The 20,832-nt window shown below is 45.9% G+C and overlaps 2 protein-coding genes across 2 annotated transcripts in view; both read right to left on the minus strand.

The window, feature by feature from the left end:
* Positions 1–4,402: 4,402 nt before the first annotated feature.
* LOC123131130 (transcription factor MYB36) lies at positions 4,403–7,109 on the minus strand. Its single transcript, XM_044550877.1, has 3 exons — positions 6,684–7,109; positions 5,596–5,725; positions 4,403–5,408 (listed from the first exon to the last, which is right to left on the minus strand). Exons 1-3 carry the CDS (start codon positions 6,817–6,819, stop codon positions 4,577–4,579), a joined length of 1,098 nt encoding a protein of 365 aa, XP_044406812.1. The 5' UTR covers positions 6,820–7,109; the 3' UTR covers positions 4,403–4,576.
* Positions 7,110–14,853: 7,744 nt separating this feature from the next.
* Positions 14,854–20,832, minus strand: part of LOC123128682 (uncharacterized) — a gene marked incomplete in the record, with an annotated part of 7,015 nt that continues 1,036 nt past the window's right edge. The window contains 8 exon segments of the mRNA XM_044548745.1: positions 14,854–15,625; positions 16,283–16,370; positions 16,483–16,605; positions 16,726–16,873; positions 16,954–17,117; positions 17,478–17,630; positions 17,708–17,818; positions 17,907–20,355. Coding sequence (XP_044404680.1) covers positions 15,459–15,625; positions 16,283–16,370; positions 16,483–16,605; positions 16,726–16,873; positions 16,954–17,117; positions 17,478–17,630; positions 17,708–17,818; positions 17,907–20,240 — 3,288 coding nt within the window.

Genomic DNA, 20,832 nt, shown 5'->3' on the forward strand with positions numbered 1-20,832 from the left:
AAAGGAATAAATCACCCAAGCTTTGTCATCGATCCTAAAAAACCTAGAGAAATAATAGGACACTGAGAGGTCTACAACCTACACGTAATCACTGTTCTTCTACAAGTGGTCGTTGTTGCAGACAATTTCAGACAACTTATTAAGCGGTTAGAGAATATACTTCTATATTCTCTTAACTTTCCTTACAACTCAAAATTCTCATCTTTTATTTAGACAGAACAACTAAGATGCCCCAAAACCTCAAAAGCGCTTCGGTACAAACAAGAAAGCAATCTGTAAAATGATATAACTATGAACGGGTTGTGGACCGCGAACATCAGCCCCGACTTGGGTGCGGAAGCCTTACAGGAGTTCCTACGTCTTTGGTAGAGGATTCAAACTTGGGAGCTGGTGGCAAATGTGCCGGACAGAACCACTTGGTCTTGGGAGACGAATGGCAAGTTCAAAGTGAGATCAGCGTACGTAGCCAGGTTCTGGGGCAGGGAGGTTATATCCACGGCAGAGTTGACTTCGAAATCGCGAGCTCCGTCACAATGCAAATTCTTTACTTGGCTTGCACTCCACAATAGATGTTGGACGTCGGATCGCCTTGCCAGGAGAGGATTACCACATCAAGACAAGTGTCCTCTATGTGATCAAGAGGAAGAAACAGTAGGCCATGTGTTGCTAACATGTTTCTTTGCCAGGACGATATGGGTGGCCGTCTGTCAGGCATTGGGGAAGCCAGACTGGATGCATGACTCCCTCGAACCATCGCTATGTAGCAAACAAGGACTAAGCACCATGAGCAGAAAAGATCTTCACACTTTCCTCTTGCTAACGATGTGGGAGTTGTGGAAGCATAGGAACGCCATTGTGTTTGATGGAGCCTCGCCATCGATCGGTCTTCCATGCGTAGAATCAAATCCGAAGGCAAGATTTGGTAGATATGTGGACTTGTGAAAGGGAACGCCGATTTTGCGATTTTGTGTTTGCGGACTTAGAAGGGTGGAGCAATGGGGAGGACTAGTCTTCAACTTAGAGGTGGGGTGGAGTTGTGTGTGTGTGTGTGTGTGTGTGTGTGTGTGTGTGTGTGTGTGTGTGTGTGTGTGTGTGTGTGTGTGTGTGTGCGTGTGAGAAATCGCTGCATTTGTAAATGACTGGTGGAGGCTTTCTATGACTTTTCTTCTTTAATATATGATATGCACACTCGTGCATATTCAAGAAAAATATAACTATGAAGATTTGAGGACAAACTATTGGACCACCATTATTGAACGGGCAAGAACTGAAAGGAGCAGAAAGGAGATATCATATATAAAAATGTACACATGTGTCTAAAATATGGGTAGAGCTTAGCTGAAGATGGTGAATCCATACGCAAATTTAGAACCAGGTTATGATTGACATCCTCCTCATCTAGTCTATAGAAAATTTTGGTCATTAGAGACCGACTCCTTGTAAATCTCCATAACTGGATGCAGCAAAAGCGGAACTAAGTGAACACAACAGTCATGAAATATGATTTATAGCAAGGTCATGCTTCTTCCTATATATAAAAAAACTAAAAATGTAACTATATCTGGGTACAAAAAATGGAGTAATGTTACGATATCAAAATAATTTAGCTATCAATTATGAAATGCACATGTTAAGTAAGCTAAATATAAATATACGTTGCACAAACGTGAAAAATCCAGCCTATTGGGAACCATCATATTAGAAGCCAATTTCAAAAGGTGGGGACATCAAAATATTCTCCTTAGTGCTCACCTAAGCTTTTATTGGCACTTGGTTTAAACTAATAGGTTTTAGATCCTGCAAGTATACTCCTCTCCTTCAAAAATAGAGCATGTATGTCTGTCAGAAATAAGTACATAAGGAAGAGAAATATATCCGAGAATATTCCTGGTTAATTAATTTATAACCCATTTGGCACAGGTCAAAATGATCTTCTATCGAGAATATTTCCAACCAATAAATTTCCAATCTGACTCATATCGGTTCACAATATTGATTAATAATGCTTACACCCATTTGGTGTTGCCCTGTAGGAGAAGAATAAGGAACTGTTAACATGGGAACCCTCTATCCAAAATTCTTCATGTACATCAAAGAAATCTGGATAGGAACAAGTGGTTGCTTTCCTTTTGGCCCATCGAGCACAAGAACCAGATTATGGAGCTAGTAAGGCTAGCATTTTGCTGGATGTTCGTGAAGACATGAGGCTAAGTACACAAATTCCTTTATAGATCGAAGAACTAACATGCACCACATACCTCATAACTAAATTGTACTGCTCGTCAATTATACCTTTGAGAAACACTCTAGTAATCTAAAATTTAATGTATGTCATTCGGTGGATTTTTCTCTTGACGTCTACCATGATACATACCATTTATAGTAGAAATTTACATAAAGACCAATTTCAGGAAAAAAGAACATTACTTCTGATAGTGCATGAATAAGAATAACACAAAATTACCTCTTCAAAAACATGTACTCTACAAGTTGGAACTTGGAACAAGGAAACTGAGACAATTCTAGAACATAAACGACCATTAGAAAGTATCTAGAGTTAATAGATGGGAAATACATTAGGTTACTCTTACCTAGGTGATGGGGTAGTATAACTGCAGGGCGGCGGCTGCCAACCATCACCTAGGGACACACGAGGACGTGAGTCTCAGCTCTCAACTGGAACAACAATTAAAGGCAACAATTTGGCAGACATTCAGATATATGTCATGAACACACATTTTTGCCTATGAATATTTTTTCACTATCTAGGATCTCAGATCAAGCATAAGATAAAAAAAAGTGAAGTGCACAAAAATAGGATCTGAAGCAAAAGAAATCGAAGGTTTGTGAGCAGCCAGAGAGGTTAGGGACTCATATGGTGCTGAGGGCACCTGTTGTCTCCTTCAGTTCCCGGCCTAATCTGATGTTGCCGCTTCCCGTGGAAGAGAGGGACCAAGGGAGGCTCACGAATGGAGAACCCCTCACGCACGCCCGAGGAGGAAAGGAAGACCAATCTGCTGGAGGCCGCCGACGCTCTCTGCTCATGGCAACGCCGTCGAATGACTGCAGCAGCGCATGACACCTCGAAAGAAAGGACATGGAAGAGGGATGTGAAACCAATCAGTTCCTTTCGGTGCACATATAAGCTCTGCCAGACGAGATGAGGATGCAAGCAAGCATGGAAATCAAGCACTTCGGTGAATCCCTCGGTGGTCATTGGCGCCGGTCTGCGTCTCGAAGAAGAGGGCCACCCGCTAGTGGTTGTTATCCAAATCGTGTTCTTGTTCCCTCTTCGCCTCGAGGGGCTTTTGCCTTGGTGGTCTGACGTGGACCTATGCCAGGGTCGCCGAGAAGGCAGTGAGGCGTCGACGGAACAGGATCAGGATCCCCTCCCAGGCGGGCGGCGCCCTCCACGTCGGGCATGAAGAGAGCCGATGGGAAGGAGGGGAGGTGGGGGAGAAGGGGAGACCAGCGGCGGCTAGGGATTGCGGGCAGAGAGACGTGCGTAGTTGGGTGGTTTTTCTCCACCGGTTTTGTGTTGCGTTGCGTGCACGGATATAGGAAAGAAATTGGTGGATTGATTCCTTTCCTCGGTGGTGTGGAACGAAACAAGGAAAAAATCAATCGAGGGGGAGTCCTGTCGATCAATGGGAGAAGTACTAAGAGCATCTCCAACAGAAGCGCTATATAAGCGACGCGCGGTATAAAAACTGCTTTTAGCGCGCGCGGACCTGGTTTGGAGTCTCCAGCGGCCGCACAAAAAACGCGCGCGCTATAATTAATGCAGCGCGCGCATCAAAAAGGCATCGCGCGCAGCATATTTAGTGCACCCGGTCGCGCGCGCTGCAAACTCTGGGCTACTGCAGATGGGACCGCTTGATTGAGGCCGCTGGACTCGCGCTCGCAGCATATTTTACAGCGCTTGTTGGAGCAAACGTCTTTTAGCGCCTTAAAAAAACTACTTGCGCGCTGTAAACCCGTTTTTTGGGCGCCACGCATTGGGCGGCTGTTGGAGATGCTCTAACAAACGAGCGAACGAACGACCTACGAACTCCTCCTTATGAGTAGAGAAAATGAAAGAGTGGATGATGCGAAGTCTGTTTGCTGAAGGTTTGCTGTTGTAGAATGTTCATTTTATCGTGCGTACTCGTTGCATTATCCACTCTTTGTGCATCATAATTTTGTGCAAAGAACTCCATTACCGTCAACGTTATTCCAGCATCACGATGATGCAGAGGCCAAGTTATCCTCCTTTAAAAAACCCAATGTAATTCAAGGTAAACAGTAGCATGCTATTATTATTACATGTCTTCCTCACTTGTAGTTGTAAGTTTAAATAAACCACTGACATATATAATGGAAATAAATATTCGAGCTCACATATATGATTGTTCAAAAAATATGGGAATATGTGGAACCTGTATAGCACGTACACTGAATCACATACATACATACAAATGTATTAACAAGCAACAAGTCTAAGATCGGCCGATCGAAACATACATGCGTAGTATATCAACACTATCAATTGGACCATTAATTGAAATGTACGTGTGTATGAGTAGCACACAAACTATTATTGATCATACCCTAAAACGAAATCCTGCAGATTCATGGAGTTTCCGCCTGCTTGGAGCTGGAGCTGCTGGCCGCCGGTCGTAGGAACATAGTGATCGCAAGACGCCATCCACGTGGAGAACTTCTCGTCGGCACCGACGACAGCGCCGCCATCTGGGCACTGCAGCTCAGGCAGCGGAGGAACTCCGCCTTGAAAGGCTCCGGCTGCAGCTAGCTGCTTGCTGTAGAGGAAGTCGTACAGCTCGTCGACGTGGCCGTAGCCGAAGCCACCGCCTACCATTGACCCCGAGCTCATCTCGACGGTACTGGCCACTCCAGCGACCTCGCCGGCAGCAGAGCCAAACCCTAGCTTGGAGGCGGATCGCTCCTCGAAACTTCCCGGCACCGGCATGTCATAGCTCGCGCCAGCGGAAGGGTTTAGCTGTTGCTCGGCTTCCACGACGTCAGTGGCGGCAAGGGAGTGACCGTGACTGACGGTCGTCATGGCAACGGCGTCCGTCGGTGGCTCGAGCTTCGGCCACTGCGGCGGCGCGTTGCTGGCGCCGCAGCCGAACGCGCTGTAGAGGCCCTGCAGGCGCATGTGGAGCTGGATCCGCTCCAGCGCCGACGAGCTCAGTGCCGCGGTGGTGCCGTTAGCGTTCCCGCTGCTGCTGGCGCCGCCGCCGCCCGCCGCCAGGTAGGAGTAGGGCATCGGCGCGTCTTGGCTGGCGCGCTGCAGGCGGCGGGACGGCGCGCGCTTGCCGAGGAGCTTCTTCTTGAGCTTGGTGTTCCAGTAGTTCTTGATGTCGTTGTCCGTTCTCCCCGGCAGCTGCGCCGCGATGATCGACCACCTGAATCCATGGTCCATCCATGCGTTAATTAGTAGCATTTCTAGTGCATCAGTTAAGAGGTCGATCTATCGATGTGATTTTGATGGATCAGGAGAAATTGAAGGGGAATTTGCGGTGGAGATTAATTACTAGAACGTGGTGCATGCGATGAGACAAAAGAATTGAGGTTAGGTAACTAATTGACTACCTGCTGCCGATGCTAATGTAGAGACTGCAAATGATGTGCTCCTCTTCCTCTGTGAAGTCACCGTGCTTGATGTTTGGCCTCAGATAGTTGAGCCATCTGAGCCTACAGCTTTTGCCGCACCTCTTCAGCCCTGCACAACCAAACATACCTAGATCTTCAGTGACAATTTAGCAAGAACACACATCTGTAAGGAAATTAATTACAAGAATAAATGTTTGAATTGTCAATACAACAATTAATTATCTTATGATTGACATAGAAGTACTACAGAGCTAGCTAGTAACACACTAGGTATAGTGCTGAAAGATCACATGCCCTACAATTATCTAATGCATCAGTAAAGTAGTTAAGGCTTAATCACATGTTTGTTCTTCATGCAATTACCAAGCAAGTTTCGTCCCAATGTTTCATATTTTATAGTAGAAAGGAAAGTTGCTTCTTTGTCAAGATGATCGATCCCATCTAACTAGATCTGTCACCCTAGGACAAACAAATAGGCCAAACCATGGATGGAACATCATAGCTAGCTTTCTCCCCTCAAAAGTTTAAGAACAACTAACTGTAATTCCATTGGTTGCAACTGAAAACTACAGCTAGCTAGCTTGAATCGGGTACCAAACCCCAGCATCGAACCATACAGATAGCACCAACATTGGCTCTGGCTCAAGGTGTATAATTGAGAAAAAGGAGGTGGATGTGCTTCGAAAGCTGAAATCAACAGGACACAAATATATCTATCCGCCATGTAAAAATGTCCCCTTTCAGATTGACCAAACGTGAAAAAGCATACAGTGGCGGTACTGGCTATGGCTAGTTGCTCCGGGGAGTAGCTAGGTAGCTATATCCATGTCTTGCAACATTAATACCGGCCCATTTATGGGAAAGAAGAGACAGATCAGACTTGACCAAATCGAGGAGAGAGTGGAAGATGGGGGTGTAATTAACCACAAGATTAGGTTCGACTGTTCAAGGCAAGAGCGCGCTGGTCAATCAAAGGTCGGCACAACGGAAAAAGGAGACCACCGGCCGGCCACCGCCCAGCGATATATAGTACTCAGGGCAGGGTTGAAGGGACAAGAAGGGCGTACCGATCTTCTGCGGCAGGGCGATCCAGTTGCCGCCGGTGCCGTTCTCGTCGATGTAGGCCTTGAGCTTGGCGTCCTCCTCCGGCGACCACGGCCCCTTCTTCACCGTCGCCTTGTCGCAGCACGGCGCCCTCCCCATGGCCGCCCGGCGGGGGTGGGATCGGTGGTCGAAGTCGATCGACCTCCTCCTCTTCTTCCTCCTCCCGACGCGACAGCGACAGCAAGCCGGCCGGAGAAGAGATCGGAGATCGACTGAGCTCGATCGAGCAGTGGAAGCGGCGATCGATCGATGTAGGTAGCAGCGTTGGACTGGGGCGGCCGGTGTGTTGGACTGGGGATGGAGTAGTGACGGGTGTGTGGGTTTGGGAAGAGACGAGGAAGGCGATGTGGGGAGCTTTATAGCCGGGATCGCGCGGACAGCGGGAGAGAAACTCGGGGGTGCCTGGCCGCGCGCCTTGCCTTGTGATGTGACGGTTGCTGCCGCGCAGGGACAACGGGGTCCGGTCCTGTCCTCACCAGGGCTTCTGCTACCATGCACCACCCAGGATCTTCTCTGCCCAACACACTCTGCATGCATGTACACCTTTTTTTTTTGAGAGAGAGAGAACTGTGCGTGTACTCGTTTTGGTCACCATGGATGTGTATTTTGACGAGAAGAAAACAAATCTTGGCGTTTGGAAATGGTGGCATGGGAATTGTTCAATTGGTTTGGCTGGTGTGTGAACAATACTCCGTGTTTGAGTCATGTAATGTAATCTTGTTACTGACCGGTTGTGATTTTGATTTTATTTTTGTTTTGACTTGCTCGATTGTTTGATACTACTTGTTAATAAAGACAGTGGTGTGCATCACAATGATGCAGAGGCTGAGATTAACCCCTTTCAAAAGAAAAACATGGCGAGTTGTTGTTACAACTAACACACACATCTATATACCAAACTAAACTGAATAACGGATGACTCCCGCAGAAGGCAAACATCTTTAGAAAGGGGTCATTGTTCTTGTGCGCGCCATTGTAACCAAATTTATGCAATCCAAGGTGAATCGGAGGTTTTCACCATGGAGAACAATGACCTTTACTGCAATGACAACGCCTTCACGGGAGAGAACACACTCCTGCTCTTCTATTGTTGGATCCATCCGGACATGTACGTATCTAGGGATTTCAATCTAAAACTATAGTGTCACTTTACACACCAAAACATTCTACTGCATTTTTTATTTTGTTTGTCAAAAAGTGTGATTTTTTTCTAGATTTTTCAGCATATGATAGTGCTGATTTTACAGGATTTTCAAAAAAAATCTGTACACTTTGAATTTTTTGTCAAAATTTGACCAAAAGGGGCTAAAATCAAATATCTACCATACTTCTAAATCTATTTGTCAACAAAGTGTGAAATTTTTCCCAGATTGGTCACGATGATATAGCGCTAGTTTTACAGAATGCTTTCAATATTTTCTGAACACTTCGAATTTTTTGTCAAAATTTGACCAAAAGGGGCTAAAATTAAATATCTACCATACTTCTAAATCTATTTGTCAACAAAGTGTGAAATTTTTCCCAGATTGGTCACGATGATAGTGCTAGTTTTGCAGAATGCTTTCAATATTTTCTGAACACTTTGAATTTTTTGTCAAAATTTGACATAAGGGGGCTGAAATTGAGTTTCTACTGTACCTTTAAACCTATAAGTCAATAAAAGTGTGAAAATTTCCCAGACTTGTCTGCATGGCAGCGTTCATTTTACAGATTTTTTTATGGACACTTTGAATTTTTCGTCAAAATTTGACCAAAGAGTGGGTGCTGATTTGGCTGCTGCGGGCCGGTCAAATAGGTATGCCAAAACCACCTTTAGGCCAAGTGAAGGGGTAATTTGAACCGTTTTGAGAGCTGGTATAGAGTTCAGGGCTGTAAATTAAACTAGGGCATGAGTTCTGGGTTGAAATATGCACTTCACCTCCGCTAATTTAACTAGCCTGTGTTCCGCTAATTAACTAAGGCATCTTCTACTTAAACCAGACAAAGCTTATTAATGGCATTGGTCCTTTTCCTCACCTTGTGTAAAATCCCTCGTGGTCCGAAAAAAGAAACATTTGAGCCTGATGAAGCGTTCATCCAAGTCATGCTTGGAACACAAGCTAGTAGCTTGCTCTCCGGTCCTGCCGCGCGCAACCGATCCTAGGTTAGGGACGTCTGGCTGGCGTGTGCGACGGCTACTAGACCTCATCTCGCACGCTTTTCTTCTCGCTGCCTGCCCACCTTTCCCCCAGATTTATTCCTGTCCCGAGACCTCATCGCATCTCCATGCCATTGACGAATTCCTCTCTCAGATCCAAGTCCAACACCGTGCGTACCCTTCTCATCAAATGCCCCCGGATCACACAGCAGATGCATGAGCCCTTCAGAGTTCAGACCTAACGCTCCAGTTGATATAGTAGTAACAGATCACAGATGTCGCAATATGGGCTAGACTGCCCGAGCGACTTTCAGGGCACCATCCCCAGTCTGAAGACGTACCACTATATTGCCATTGTTCTGTTCAAACGACGCATGCATTGACTACATGAGTAGATTATTGTTGCATTGGCAGATGGTCCAAGTAGCCGGGCTAGCCGAAGCAGGAGGAGGAGTGCTAGTGCATGTTTTCAACTACAGTAAATTAATTAACTTGACAAACACGTATACGACGCAATGAGCTCACCATCATCGGCTACATGTGCCTGTCCACACATCTACGAAAGTTTCTGTTTAAACCAACCTGGGTTATTTTCTGCATATGCTTACGTGGTGTTACCGCAGGGATCGATCGAAGAAGCCACGTTATATATAAAAGGTTCGGTAAATAAACATGAGTGGTGCAACAACTAGAAATTCTACAGCAAGTTGGCTGTCGATCTGGCCGCGGAAACCTCGTGTACTTTCGATCGCGCGCGCGCACACGCACGTTATGCGCGTACGGCTTTTTCCCGGCATTGTTGAATTGATCCAAGTTAAGGTTCAGAGAATCTGTCAAGATCCAAGAAAAAGTAGAGAAACCAGAGGAGAAATTAATATTAGGGTGAATATATTCACAAGAAACACAGCAACAGATTGGATGTTGTATATGTGTGGACTATATGTGTCGTGGAGTACCTTGTTCTGACAAATCTGGCATGCTGCCTAAATCCACGGTTTCCAGTTAACCAGTTAGAGAGAGTTCATGCATACGTATGTTGTTTGTTTTGACCGTCTCTTCACCCAGTAGTCCTCCATGCTGCAGGCTGTGCCCTGTTTTCTTGTACCACCTAACTAACTTGGAAATTTCCGTTCGCCTATGGAATGCTACATGTGTCATGTGTGTGTGTGTTGGAGAGTACTAGCATCTAGGTACCCTAGAAGAAAAGGGAAGGGAGGGAATAATTAACAATGTCTCAGTTTCATGGGTAGCTGCAGGGTAACTAACTATTTACAGTCATATATACTCAACAACTCTAACTAACTAGTATCATCATTGGACAGTGATATAAACAAAATCACCTACAAGTACAACCAAGACATGTGCATCCAAGTGAAGGGAACTAGTCCTGATTTACTATGACAATTCATCTTGAGGACTAGCAGCTGGTTGAGTAGCCTTCAATTCCTTTGCTACCAATTTACCATGACATGACACTTAATCTTGGGGACTAGCTGGTTGAGCAGTATTCAATTCCATGCATCTAACTTTCTTTCAACTAGTTGGCTCTCATTTGCTACTGTGTAGACAAGTGGCCAAGGTCCACCTCCAAATTTATGCACCGAGGAGGAAGGTCCAAGCAGGAAGGGGTTGAGAATTAATGGCAAAAGCTAGCACTTTACATTTCATATTATTTAGCGCTAAACAAGTGTTAATCACGTTGGCGCGAAATCGAACTCTCGCGCATTGACCCTAGTTTGATGAGTCATGGACATTCTATTTCTTTCTTTAGTAATCGGCGTACGGAGGTGCTAAGCCCACGACGACGATGCACACATCGTAATCAACCACGACCCATCGGTCCCACCGTCAGCGACTCGAGGTGAAGCCAGCAATGGTAAATCGACCCGATGGGTCCAGAATGAGACATCACCTTTTTCTGAAAAGGCAATCCGGGTTAATCCGGCATGATCAAGTCCACAGGATAGACTTTGTTAGCCCTAAAGCAAGGATGGCTTAAAATATGCACCCCTTCATATGGCAGCAGGGAGAAAGGATTGGAGGAGTCATTTGGGATTTTCCCGCTTGTCATTTCCTGCAAGGTCATATTCCCCATGCATACACGGCCTGTCATCAGCAACTTGACACAGTCTTAAATCTTGGCAAGAGGAAAAGAGAGATGAGCACAACGGGAAAAGTTGGGGAAAAGGCAGTGGGGGAATAACCGGATATACATATCTTTGATGAGCCACATTGGAGTCTAGCATTTGAAGCCATGCACGCATAATAGTAGTACTTGACCTAAAGAGAGGCTGTACCCCAAAGCAAAGTACATGATGCGTGCATCGGTTATATTAAGGCACATTGCTAAAGCCATCAAAGGTGATGTACATGGTATGATTTGTGCCACAAGGGGAGAGGGGGGAACTTGCCACCCAAAAAAACCGCAATGACGTACCTCCGGTCATGAATTCCGTCAAATCTTCCAAGATACTATAAACGCACATTTACTCCCCGTGGATATATATATATACACACACACCCAGTTGCCGTGCCGACACGGTTTCGCCAACGCGGCACGAGTTTGGACGGCCGAGATGACAATGTGTGCCAATGACATCGATTTCTGACCGGACAATTCGCGGCCAAGTAATATATATACCCCGTGAGCCACCGATAGATCGCCGAGGGCCGAAACATGTACATGGATCCAAGAACGAGGCCCTTGCAACTTTTAACTTTATCACCACCAGCATCACGCAGATGTATATCACATATGCCCTGTCAATCCGTTTTCCAGAAGTGATATTTATCTCTTGGCAGTGTCCAAATAACAGGTGCCACGGGGGCTCATGGCCCTTTGCCTGTTAGGAGAAAGCGCCACCCTTTCCCCCGACAGGCTAGCCGGGGATTGGACCGGGCGTCAAGACGATGGAGCACCTGTCTGTCCCTAGGCCCGCCCCTGCTGCTCCTGCTCGTATCATTGGCAAATGATGGCACAGCGGCATGGCAAAAGGCTGCTGCCTGCGCTGCTGCACACTGACACTGCAATTTCACTGCCCCTGACAGCCAGCAGTTGACGCTTGACACGGTGGCCCATGTCGCCAACCTAATTTATCAGCGCTCTTCCAGCAAGTGAATATAAGTATAGAAAAAATTAGGTTGAAAAAAGAACAGTCACACCGTCCAGCTAAGCTCTTCTTCTAGTATATTAACAACCATAGAAAGCTCTGATTATCCAGCATCCATGGCGAGGTTGACAGTGGTTGCTGGCTGCTACGGGTCAGACCGAATGTGCTTGGTCCTGAAGCAACGAGCAAGATATCCACATCACTAACGACCATGCACCAATTTACTTTCTTTGCATGCCACGTTTAAAAATGGACACCTTTCTGCTGAAAGAAAAAAAATAGTGTTTCCTTCTGAACTGTTTCATGTCAGTCGTGACACCTCACGTATATATGGGCACTTCGTGAGCTATATGTCTCTAGGTTTGTTGATGTACTCTCTTGGATCCAAAGTAAGTGTCGTGGTTTAAACAAGGGTTGAACTCATCTTAATTTAAAACCGTGACACTTATTATGGATCGGAGGGAGTACTGAATAAAAGAGCACAAGGAAGGCGCACACCTCACGCACACGCACGCAAGTCCAATGCAGTGCTCACGCTGGAGGTTGGAGCTCATGCACATGGATGGCGTCCTGGCTAATCCATCCATTGGAAGCTGATCATCAACATCTACCCAGCTGCATGAACTCACCCCGGGTACAAATGCAGGCAGATCAGACGGGTCGCTGCCACCCTAGCTATGCTAGTGAAAAGGAGCTTGGCTTTTAACTTAGCCACGGCACGTGTCGTGCCGGAGAAATCTCCTTGGGAGATTCCCGTCGCTGCAACCGTCGCGTTGCCGGCCGGGGCTGCCATAGGAGATTGATTGGCGGTGGTACAGGGGAAGGAAAAGGCTCTGGCTTTACCCCGCACGCAGCTGTTCAAATTCCGTCGCGTCGGATACGACCAAAGGGCCGGCGCCAAGGCACGCCTGAATATTCAATTGAATTCCAGGCTTTTTTGTGTGAGACGTTCAGGAATTCAGGGCCGGCACTTGGGAGTTACCCCGTCCGGGTTGTGATGCTGAGAGGCCTAATAATCCCGAACGGAGGGACCAGAGATCTTTCAGCTAATCTAATGCTACTGTATTACTGTAGTTATTTGACTTTAACCTGTCAGGAACTGGATAGTGGATAGGGAGTGAACTGCCAACCTCTCGGAGCTGATAACATGAAGAGATTTGCTTCATTTCGACCTATCAAAACTGTTTCCCCGAAAAAGGGGAGCAACTTTGCGTCTGCATTTTACCATGAACCATCTAGGAGGTGAAACCACCAACCTCCTTAGCGCCATGAGGCGTTAAATCATGAATTCATGCTGACAGGAAATCTGGTGGAGCGGTACAATTTTTCTCCGGCAACAGTGTCCCGGGTACACGGAACCGCGGGCGTGAAGACACCTGCATGATCTAGGCAAAAGAGAACACAGTGCAAACACAACCCTCAAGTCCAGGAAACTGTGCGGGCACATTATTGTGATGGCAAGGCTTGGAGCTGTCATTTGTGCATGCCTGAGAATGGCAAAAAACTGAGATAACCCAACTTCCCTCTTGGTAAGCAGGCACGTCGATCAGTCACTCGCCCACATTATCGTCAACAAGAACAGTTGACAGTAAACGGGCACAGTAGAAACCATTCAACTGGTATGAATTGCAATCACAACAGCATGCACGCTCAAGTCAGCCAGCATGAACCCTAACAAGCTATGTGTAGCTTTTTTTTTTTTTGAGTGCTAGCTATGTGTAGCTGGATAGCCTGCTGGCGTGTCTCAGCAAGAGGCCGGCCAGCCAAGCAGCTGTGCCACACCTACCATCCATCCACACATGATGTGCCACACACACAATCACAATCACAATCACAATCACGCAGCAGACCCTCCCCTCTGTCTCTCCCGGGGCGCTTTGCTTTTGACTTGTCACCTACGCGCACAAACCCTGGATAATGTCCAGCTCCTTCCAGGAGACAGATCACACATACATACGGACCATTCTGAAATTCTCTTATCATCATGAAATTCCTCCTCCCGTTGAATCATGCATCGGCGGGGGGCGCAACGCGACGGGCAGAAGAGATCGAAAAGCGGCGACGGCCGACGACGATTTGGTTTTGACTTTGGGTGCTGTTTTTGGCGCTAAGATAATGCTAACATCCGGCTAATTGTGCGGTTTGGTGAGGAATTGTGACGGGTGCCTGCTGCAGGCCTGGCTAATCAGTGGTGGAGACAAGCATTACACAATGCCTACCCTAAAGCAGCCCCACATGAACCATGCTTGCCCTAAAATAGCTCGGGTACAGATGTACCATAAGGGATGAGATGGTTAAGGACAAGGAGCAGTGTGTGATGAGTTGATGACACTGCCTGCAATGTCAACATAGCAGTAGCTCTGAAGAAAATGCACTGCTAGCTCACTGCATTATTGAAGACAGGGAGGTGCACATCAGACTGAAAACCATTATGTGAGTTAAAGCAGAACTCATCCTAATATGTTACTGCTCTATATGTAATCTTGGTCTGGTAGCAGTTGTAAACCGCAGTCAAATGAGCTCCCAAAGAGGAGAGAAAAGAAGAGAAAGTCAGACAGGCACAGTACTGAGAATGAGAATCTCAGAATGTTCCGAGACAGCAAGCGTACAAACATAAACTTCATGGAGCAGAGCAACCTAAACAGGACCCTTCATTAATTAATGCTAACTTGGCAGAACTATAAGCAAATGAGAAAATATGTGGGGCTCAGTCTCAGTAGACACATTTTCTAAGTGCTCCAGCACAGTGCAGATTTGGTAAGCTTGCCTCCAGAACGACATTACCAAGCTAGGTTCTGGTGGCCACACTGAGCTCATCAGAGGCGCATTCAAATCGGTTACCACTGGACAATAATTACCAAGCAAGCACCAAGACTGGTGGGATCATGGCAGTGAAGATATATATATATACAGGAAAGACCATTTTCGAGGCGGCCCGCAAATCTTATTCGTGAACTATGTACAATCTGAATAAGGATATCTCTTGTTCAGAGTTTGTTCCCTCTTTTCCTCAGGACACAATCGTATGAAAAAAAAAGGGATAACTGCGTCCAGCTTTGAACCGTGTCTAGTCCCGTGCAACATCTAACATGCGCCGGACGGAGCGGGCCAAAATTTATTTACATTACAAATCCCAACAGTTCCCGTCATGAGGAATGGACAGATGCAATATATATTGTACTGAAGGCAAATGGCAGCTGATGACTCCTGCAGACAGGAAACGAAGAAGTCACGTTTGCAAGCACCATTTCAAAATTTTGTCAAAGGAACAGGGGAGAGAAACCACCCGCTCACATCAAATAAGCTTTAGAACCGTCCGTGATGACTTTTTCCTGCCATGGAAGGCCTTCATAAAATCTCATTTCAACTAGGATAAACCGAGATGCTGCCAAGACACATGTAACATATACTCCGGGCTTGCCTTCCTCTGGTCAGGGAACTGAACATGGGATTCTTTACATGCCTCTCCACGTTGTAATAACTTGAGCCTGTTATTTAACATTCATTGCTGCGGCCATTTTCCGCAACCTTTGAGATATTTCAGTGAAGGATGGCCTTTGAGCTGGTTCACCAGCCCAGCTACCTTCCATCAATGATTTCCATTCAGGATCGCACCAGGAAGGGATCTGAGGACGAAGAGAATTGTTCACGATGCCCCCTACAAAATGGACATGACAATTAATTCCACAGGATGGTGTTAACCACAAGGAGCAACATCTGACTACAGGTGCCTGACTAATATTTGATAAGCACAAAAGGTATCGCCTCTTTGCAATAACAAGCATGACTAATATATCATAAGCACAAAAGGTATCTCCTATTTGCAATAACAAGCATCAACATCTTACTACAGGTGCATGACTAGATTTTTTTTAAGCAGAAAAGGTATCTCCTCTTTGCAGTAACCTGTGCTGAATAAAATACAGCACAAGTAGGGGAACAGCACTGTTATTATTTAGTTTCGCTGATTCCAATTTCATACAGCTTGTTTTTTCACTGCATTATTTAACACTTAAATAATAAATATGTATAGCATTTATCACTGAAACGCATCCGGAGATTTACATCTGACCATTTCCATTAGCTCACCCTCCAAAGCCTTTCGAAGTTTCCCGCAAATAAGTTTTTCAAAATCATATCAGAACATACAGAGAAATTCTCAAAGGAAGAAAATGTCCAACAAGCATGTTTTTGCAGCCCTGAGACAAGTTACTCAAACTGATACATGTGCACCCAAAAAGAACTTAAACAAAGACGAAGGTCTCATTGGAAATGAAAATGTCGCAATCAACATAACTTAAGTTTCGAATGTTACCAATAATTTCGGCTGCACGCATATCAGAATACGGGTCGTCCCCGGTAAGTAGCTCCCACATCACAATACCAAATGAGTAGACATCAATCTACAAAATAAAGTTAAATCAGCTTTTTGTCAGAACATTAAGAGTTATACACTGTTTACAGATTATATAGCTTGCCAAATAAAAAAAGTTCTTCTAGAACAAGCACTATTACCTTCTCTGACACCATATCACTTTTCCCACTCAAAAGCTCGGGTGCCATCCATGGTAAGGTTCCTCTAACACCACCAGACACCAAAGTATGCTGCTTCACCTTTGATAGGCCAAGATCACCAATCTGGTGCGCAAGTGTCCAGATAGGATGAAACAGTCAGGGAGCAAGGTATTGCATTCGAAAAACAGGAGTTTAGGCAAATAGAGAAGGAGAAGCAATGAAGGGAACAAGTGGGCATCAAACCTTGCAGATCGGTCGTTGTGGATCTCTCATGTTTACCAGTAGGTTCTCACATTTGAGATCAAAATGGACGATATTCTTCCCATGCAAATATTCCATGCCAAATGCAGCATCCATGGCCAATATAACCCTTTTGCGGCGATCAATTGTCCTATGCAGTTCCTATAAGATTAGAATTTGGATATGGGAGAAATAAGAAATCAAACTGTTCTTCGATTAAACAAGCAGTACCTGTCTTTCTTCCTCAGGAATTGTTTGAGAGATCCATTGACCATAAACTCGGTAACAGTTGCTAAGCTTCCATCAGGACCATCACGAACAACACCATAAAATGAAACTACATTTGGATGATGAAGCGAGCTCAGGATCTGAGCTTCTTTCCAGAAATCCGCTATCTGCAAATAAATCAGAACTTGAGGCGCATTCCATGAGACCAAACCATTACCACAGCGAATCTATAAATCATTTTCTCAAAAAAAAAATCATGCACATAAACCATCTTTTATTATATTATTAGTGCATATACATGCAGCCAAGGCCTCCATTACTTTTTTACTTGAAAAAAGAGACCTATCCACAGCCACATTTTTTTCTACGAAACATGAAATTACTCTAGTATTAGATGAGTAGAGGTAAGAGGTTTTGACCCTGAAATAGGTAAAGAGAAATTTTGCTATGCTTCTTTTTTTTGCGGGTAGAAATTTTGCTATGCTGCCAATCCTTAAGTCGACAACCAACAAGGAAATAATGCATACCAAGCGCTCTCTCTCGGATGGCCTTCCGTCAAAGCAACTAGCTTTTATTCTTTTGATGGCAACATCACATCCCCTCCATTTACCATGGAAGACTGACCCATAAGTACCCGAACCAAGCTCTCTGATTTCCTCCAGATCATCATTTCTTATAGTCTGCATGAACACAAAAGTATAAATAGGACATAAGCTAAAAATAAATAGGACCACACATCAAGAGATCAGCAAGTGACCTGTAATCCTTTAGACAAAGCTTCAGCTTCAGCGGGTGTAGATTCGATCCCAGAACTTTTGTGCTGGTCGCAGCTTCCATGCACATCAGGGTCCTGATCTCCATCAGTATTCTGCAGATGAAAGGATTTGAGTAGGGAGAGCATTAGGTAGTTTAATGCTTAATGTGTTTGTCCAAGTATTACACATAGCAGACATTACCTCATCAAACTTCTTTCCATCATTGTCATTATCACAAACAGGTAAATTTGCTGGACGAGCATCTGGCTGAACCTCTACTGGCTTCTCAGACTCTTCCAGTGCGGCCTTTTTAACAGAGGCAACAAACTCTGGAAGGATATTTAATCTGTTCTCCGATATATCCCCACACTGCTGCAATGCTACAGCCCCACCGTCATGTTCTGTAGGTTTGCCCCATTGGAGATCAACTCCAACATTGTGAACCAAGGTGCTAGGGTCACTCGCAACGTGTGAAGGTTTTGTTTCAGTCACATTTTGAGTGCGCCTTTCATCATCTGCTCCTTCAAATTTCTTTGTCGTGTTAATGTCCAACCTGGACAAATGATCAGCAAGGGGTACCGCAGCAACAGATACTTTACCATCAAGCGGTGCTAGCATGGGTCCAGCGGATGCTCTTTCAGGAAAAATTTCTACCAACGGAGCTCCTGGTTGCTGCTGGACTGATTCTGGGGCAAAGAAAGGCTGAACATACTGAGCAGTGTTTGGACCTGACCGAGAACCAAGGGAAGAAGGGTTTTCAACAACAGTGGGAACATCATGTCCAACGATTCTATATGGTATGCTGCCATTGGGTGAAGGCCATGGGTTTGGGACTCGATCATATGCAGGCATACCATGAATCCTTGGACTAACATCACCTGTGTTTCTGACAAAGTTGGAGTTGATGCTCCCATTTGGGATCGGCAGGTGTGGTGATTCATATGATGAGCCTGTGTGAACAGGGCTGCTTGCTCTCCTTCTCATCGATTGAAGTGGCGGCAAGTTCTGCTGCATTTGGTAAAAGGTATCACCACCATATGTTGAAGTATGGCTGTAATGCTGGCCTGTCGATTCTTCAAAACCTGATGTCTGGACATAGGAGCCACTACTTACAACTTGTTGGTTATGATATGTATCATTCATATGCTCGCCCTGGCCACTGCCATGATAATAGTGGGGACTTTCATGGCTTGAGCGGCTGTGAGATGTTGAATGCATTTCATATACTTTGTTGGGTGCAAATGCAGAATTAGCTGAGTTGCTATCAGCGTACGGATCCATCACTCTACCATTAGCAGGCAGATTCAACCTTGGATCCTCATACCGTTGATGGCTTTGGTTGGGATGCCCATGCCAAGACCTATCATGAGAATGTGATTCGTTGTAGAACATGGGAGGGTGACCACCAGTTTGCTCTTTGACATAAACACCATTTTCCAGTCTAACATCTTGGCCTACAACATAATGCTCACCAGGACGACCATAATCTGGACGCGGAATAGCGGGGTGAGCAGAATACTCACTTGCCATGGTCGATTGATCAAAATGTTGTTGGACTGGCCTCCAACGGGGATCCATATAACGAGGATCACTCACTGAACCTTGACCCTTCTGGAATGACGAACGGGAGTCATATAGACTGTTTCCATCCAAGAAATTGCTGGAGCGGCCCAAATTCCCTGGGAAGCCAGCATTTTGCTGAATTACAGCACCAGGTGGAAGCCAGACCAAGTTATCCACATGTGGCGGTGACTGAGCCTCGTAATGCCGATATTTTGGTGATTGCCTCACAAAGTCATCAGGAATCCTCTCATCAAAGTCCTCTGCTCCAACTTGAAACCTTGCAGATGATGGTGAAATGGGAAAATCCCTTGGATCGGGCACTCCATACTGCCCCGGAGAGATATATGCAGGGCTCCAAGGAGAATCCATCTCCGCATACCGCTGATTATGTGAGGCACGAGGAACATTCAAATGCCGCAGGCCAGCAATATCAGGAATTCCTGACTCGTTGCCTCCGATGCCAAAAAGCTGCTCCACTGACACAGGAGATGAAGGCGACCTCATGTCACCAAGGCTATTAAGCGCATCAACATACCTCCTCTCCGTCTCCCGCTCGTCCCCATGGTAATGCACAGCTGCTGATGCAGCCTCATCATCCAGGTGCTGGGAGAATAAGAAGACCCTGAGCCGAGTGAACCCCTCTCCAGCAGCAATGAGCTTGTCATATTCCTCCATCATGTTGACCACATCATCATCATTTACAACCGAGACCAGAGCATCAAGATCCTCATCGGGCTGCTGGTACTTGATGATATCGGCATCGTCATAGAGCTCCCGCATCCGCGCGGCCAGGTCGGAGTAGGATATGTCACGGGGCAGCATGACGATCCTGGTGTCGCCCCCGACGTAGCGGAGACGGCCGTCGAGCGGGCGGGGCAGGATGCTGCCTCCGAAGCTGCAGAGGAACTTGGCCATGCGCTGTGCCCCGTCAGCCTCGGTGCTGCTGGGTGCAGCGGCAGCAGATGGCGCCATGTGTGCCGAGAGTGAGTAATCAAGCTGGCTTGAGTTGGATCGGCGCAAGAGCCAAGTACATCACACGATTGCCAATCCACCAGTCCCAAGCAGCTGCTCGTGTTTTGGCCCCTTCCTGTCGATAGAAAAAATACCGAAATTGTTAGTCTACAGACCAAAGATTTGGCAGCTTCCATCATCAGACAAATGAAGACATGAAATCCGGACACGAAATCGGACAATTTGCCATAGATTTCCCTAATAACACCACAGATCAGCCCCCCACCGTCAGAGAAGAGACAGAATTCTTTCCTAAAAAAAGAATGAGCCGACCTTTCGAAATCTGGCAATTTCGAAGAATGCGTTGGAGCAGACCTGAATGATTTGCCCGCAAAATCGGAATTCGAAATCTGAAACAGAATCTACAGGGACTGAGGTCCTGTAATTCCCCACGGGCGGAAAATTCCCCGCCGATCTTGGCCAGATAAAAACAGAAAATCGCTCCGTTTCCTCCCCCCGAAACAGACGGGGAGGATAAGGAGGGACGAACTAACAAACTTGCCAAAAAAAAAACAGGAGAAAACCAGCCAATTGTTCGTGCGTGCTCGTGTTC

This window comes from Triticum aestivum, chromosome 6A (assembly GCF_018294505.1).
Source record: "Triticum aestivum cultivar Chinese Spring chromosome 6A, IWGSC CS RefSeq v2.1, whole genome shotgun sequence".
In the NCBI taxonomy this organism is placed as follows: Eukaryota; Viridiplantae; Streptophyta; class Magnoliopsida; order Poales; family Poaceae; genus Triticum; species Triticum aestivum.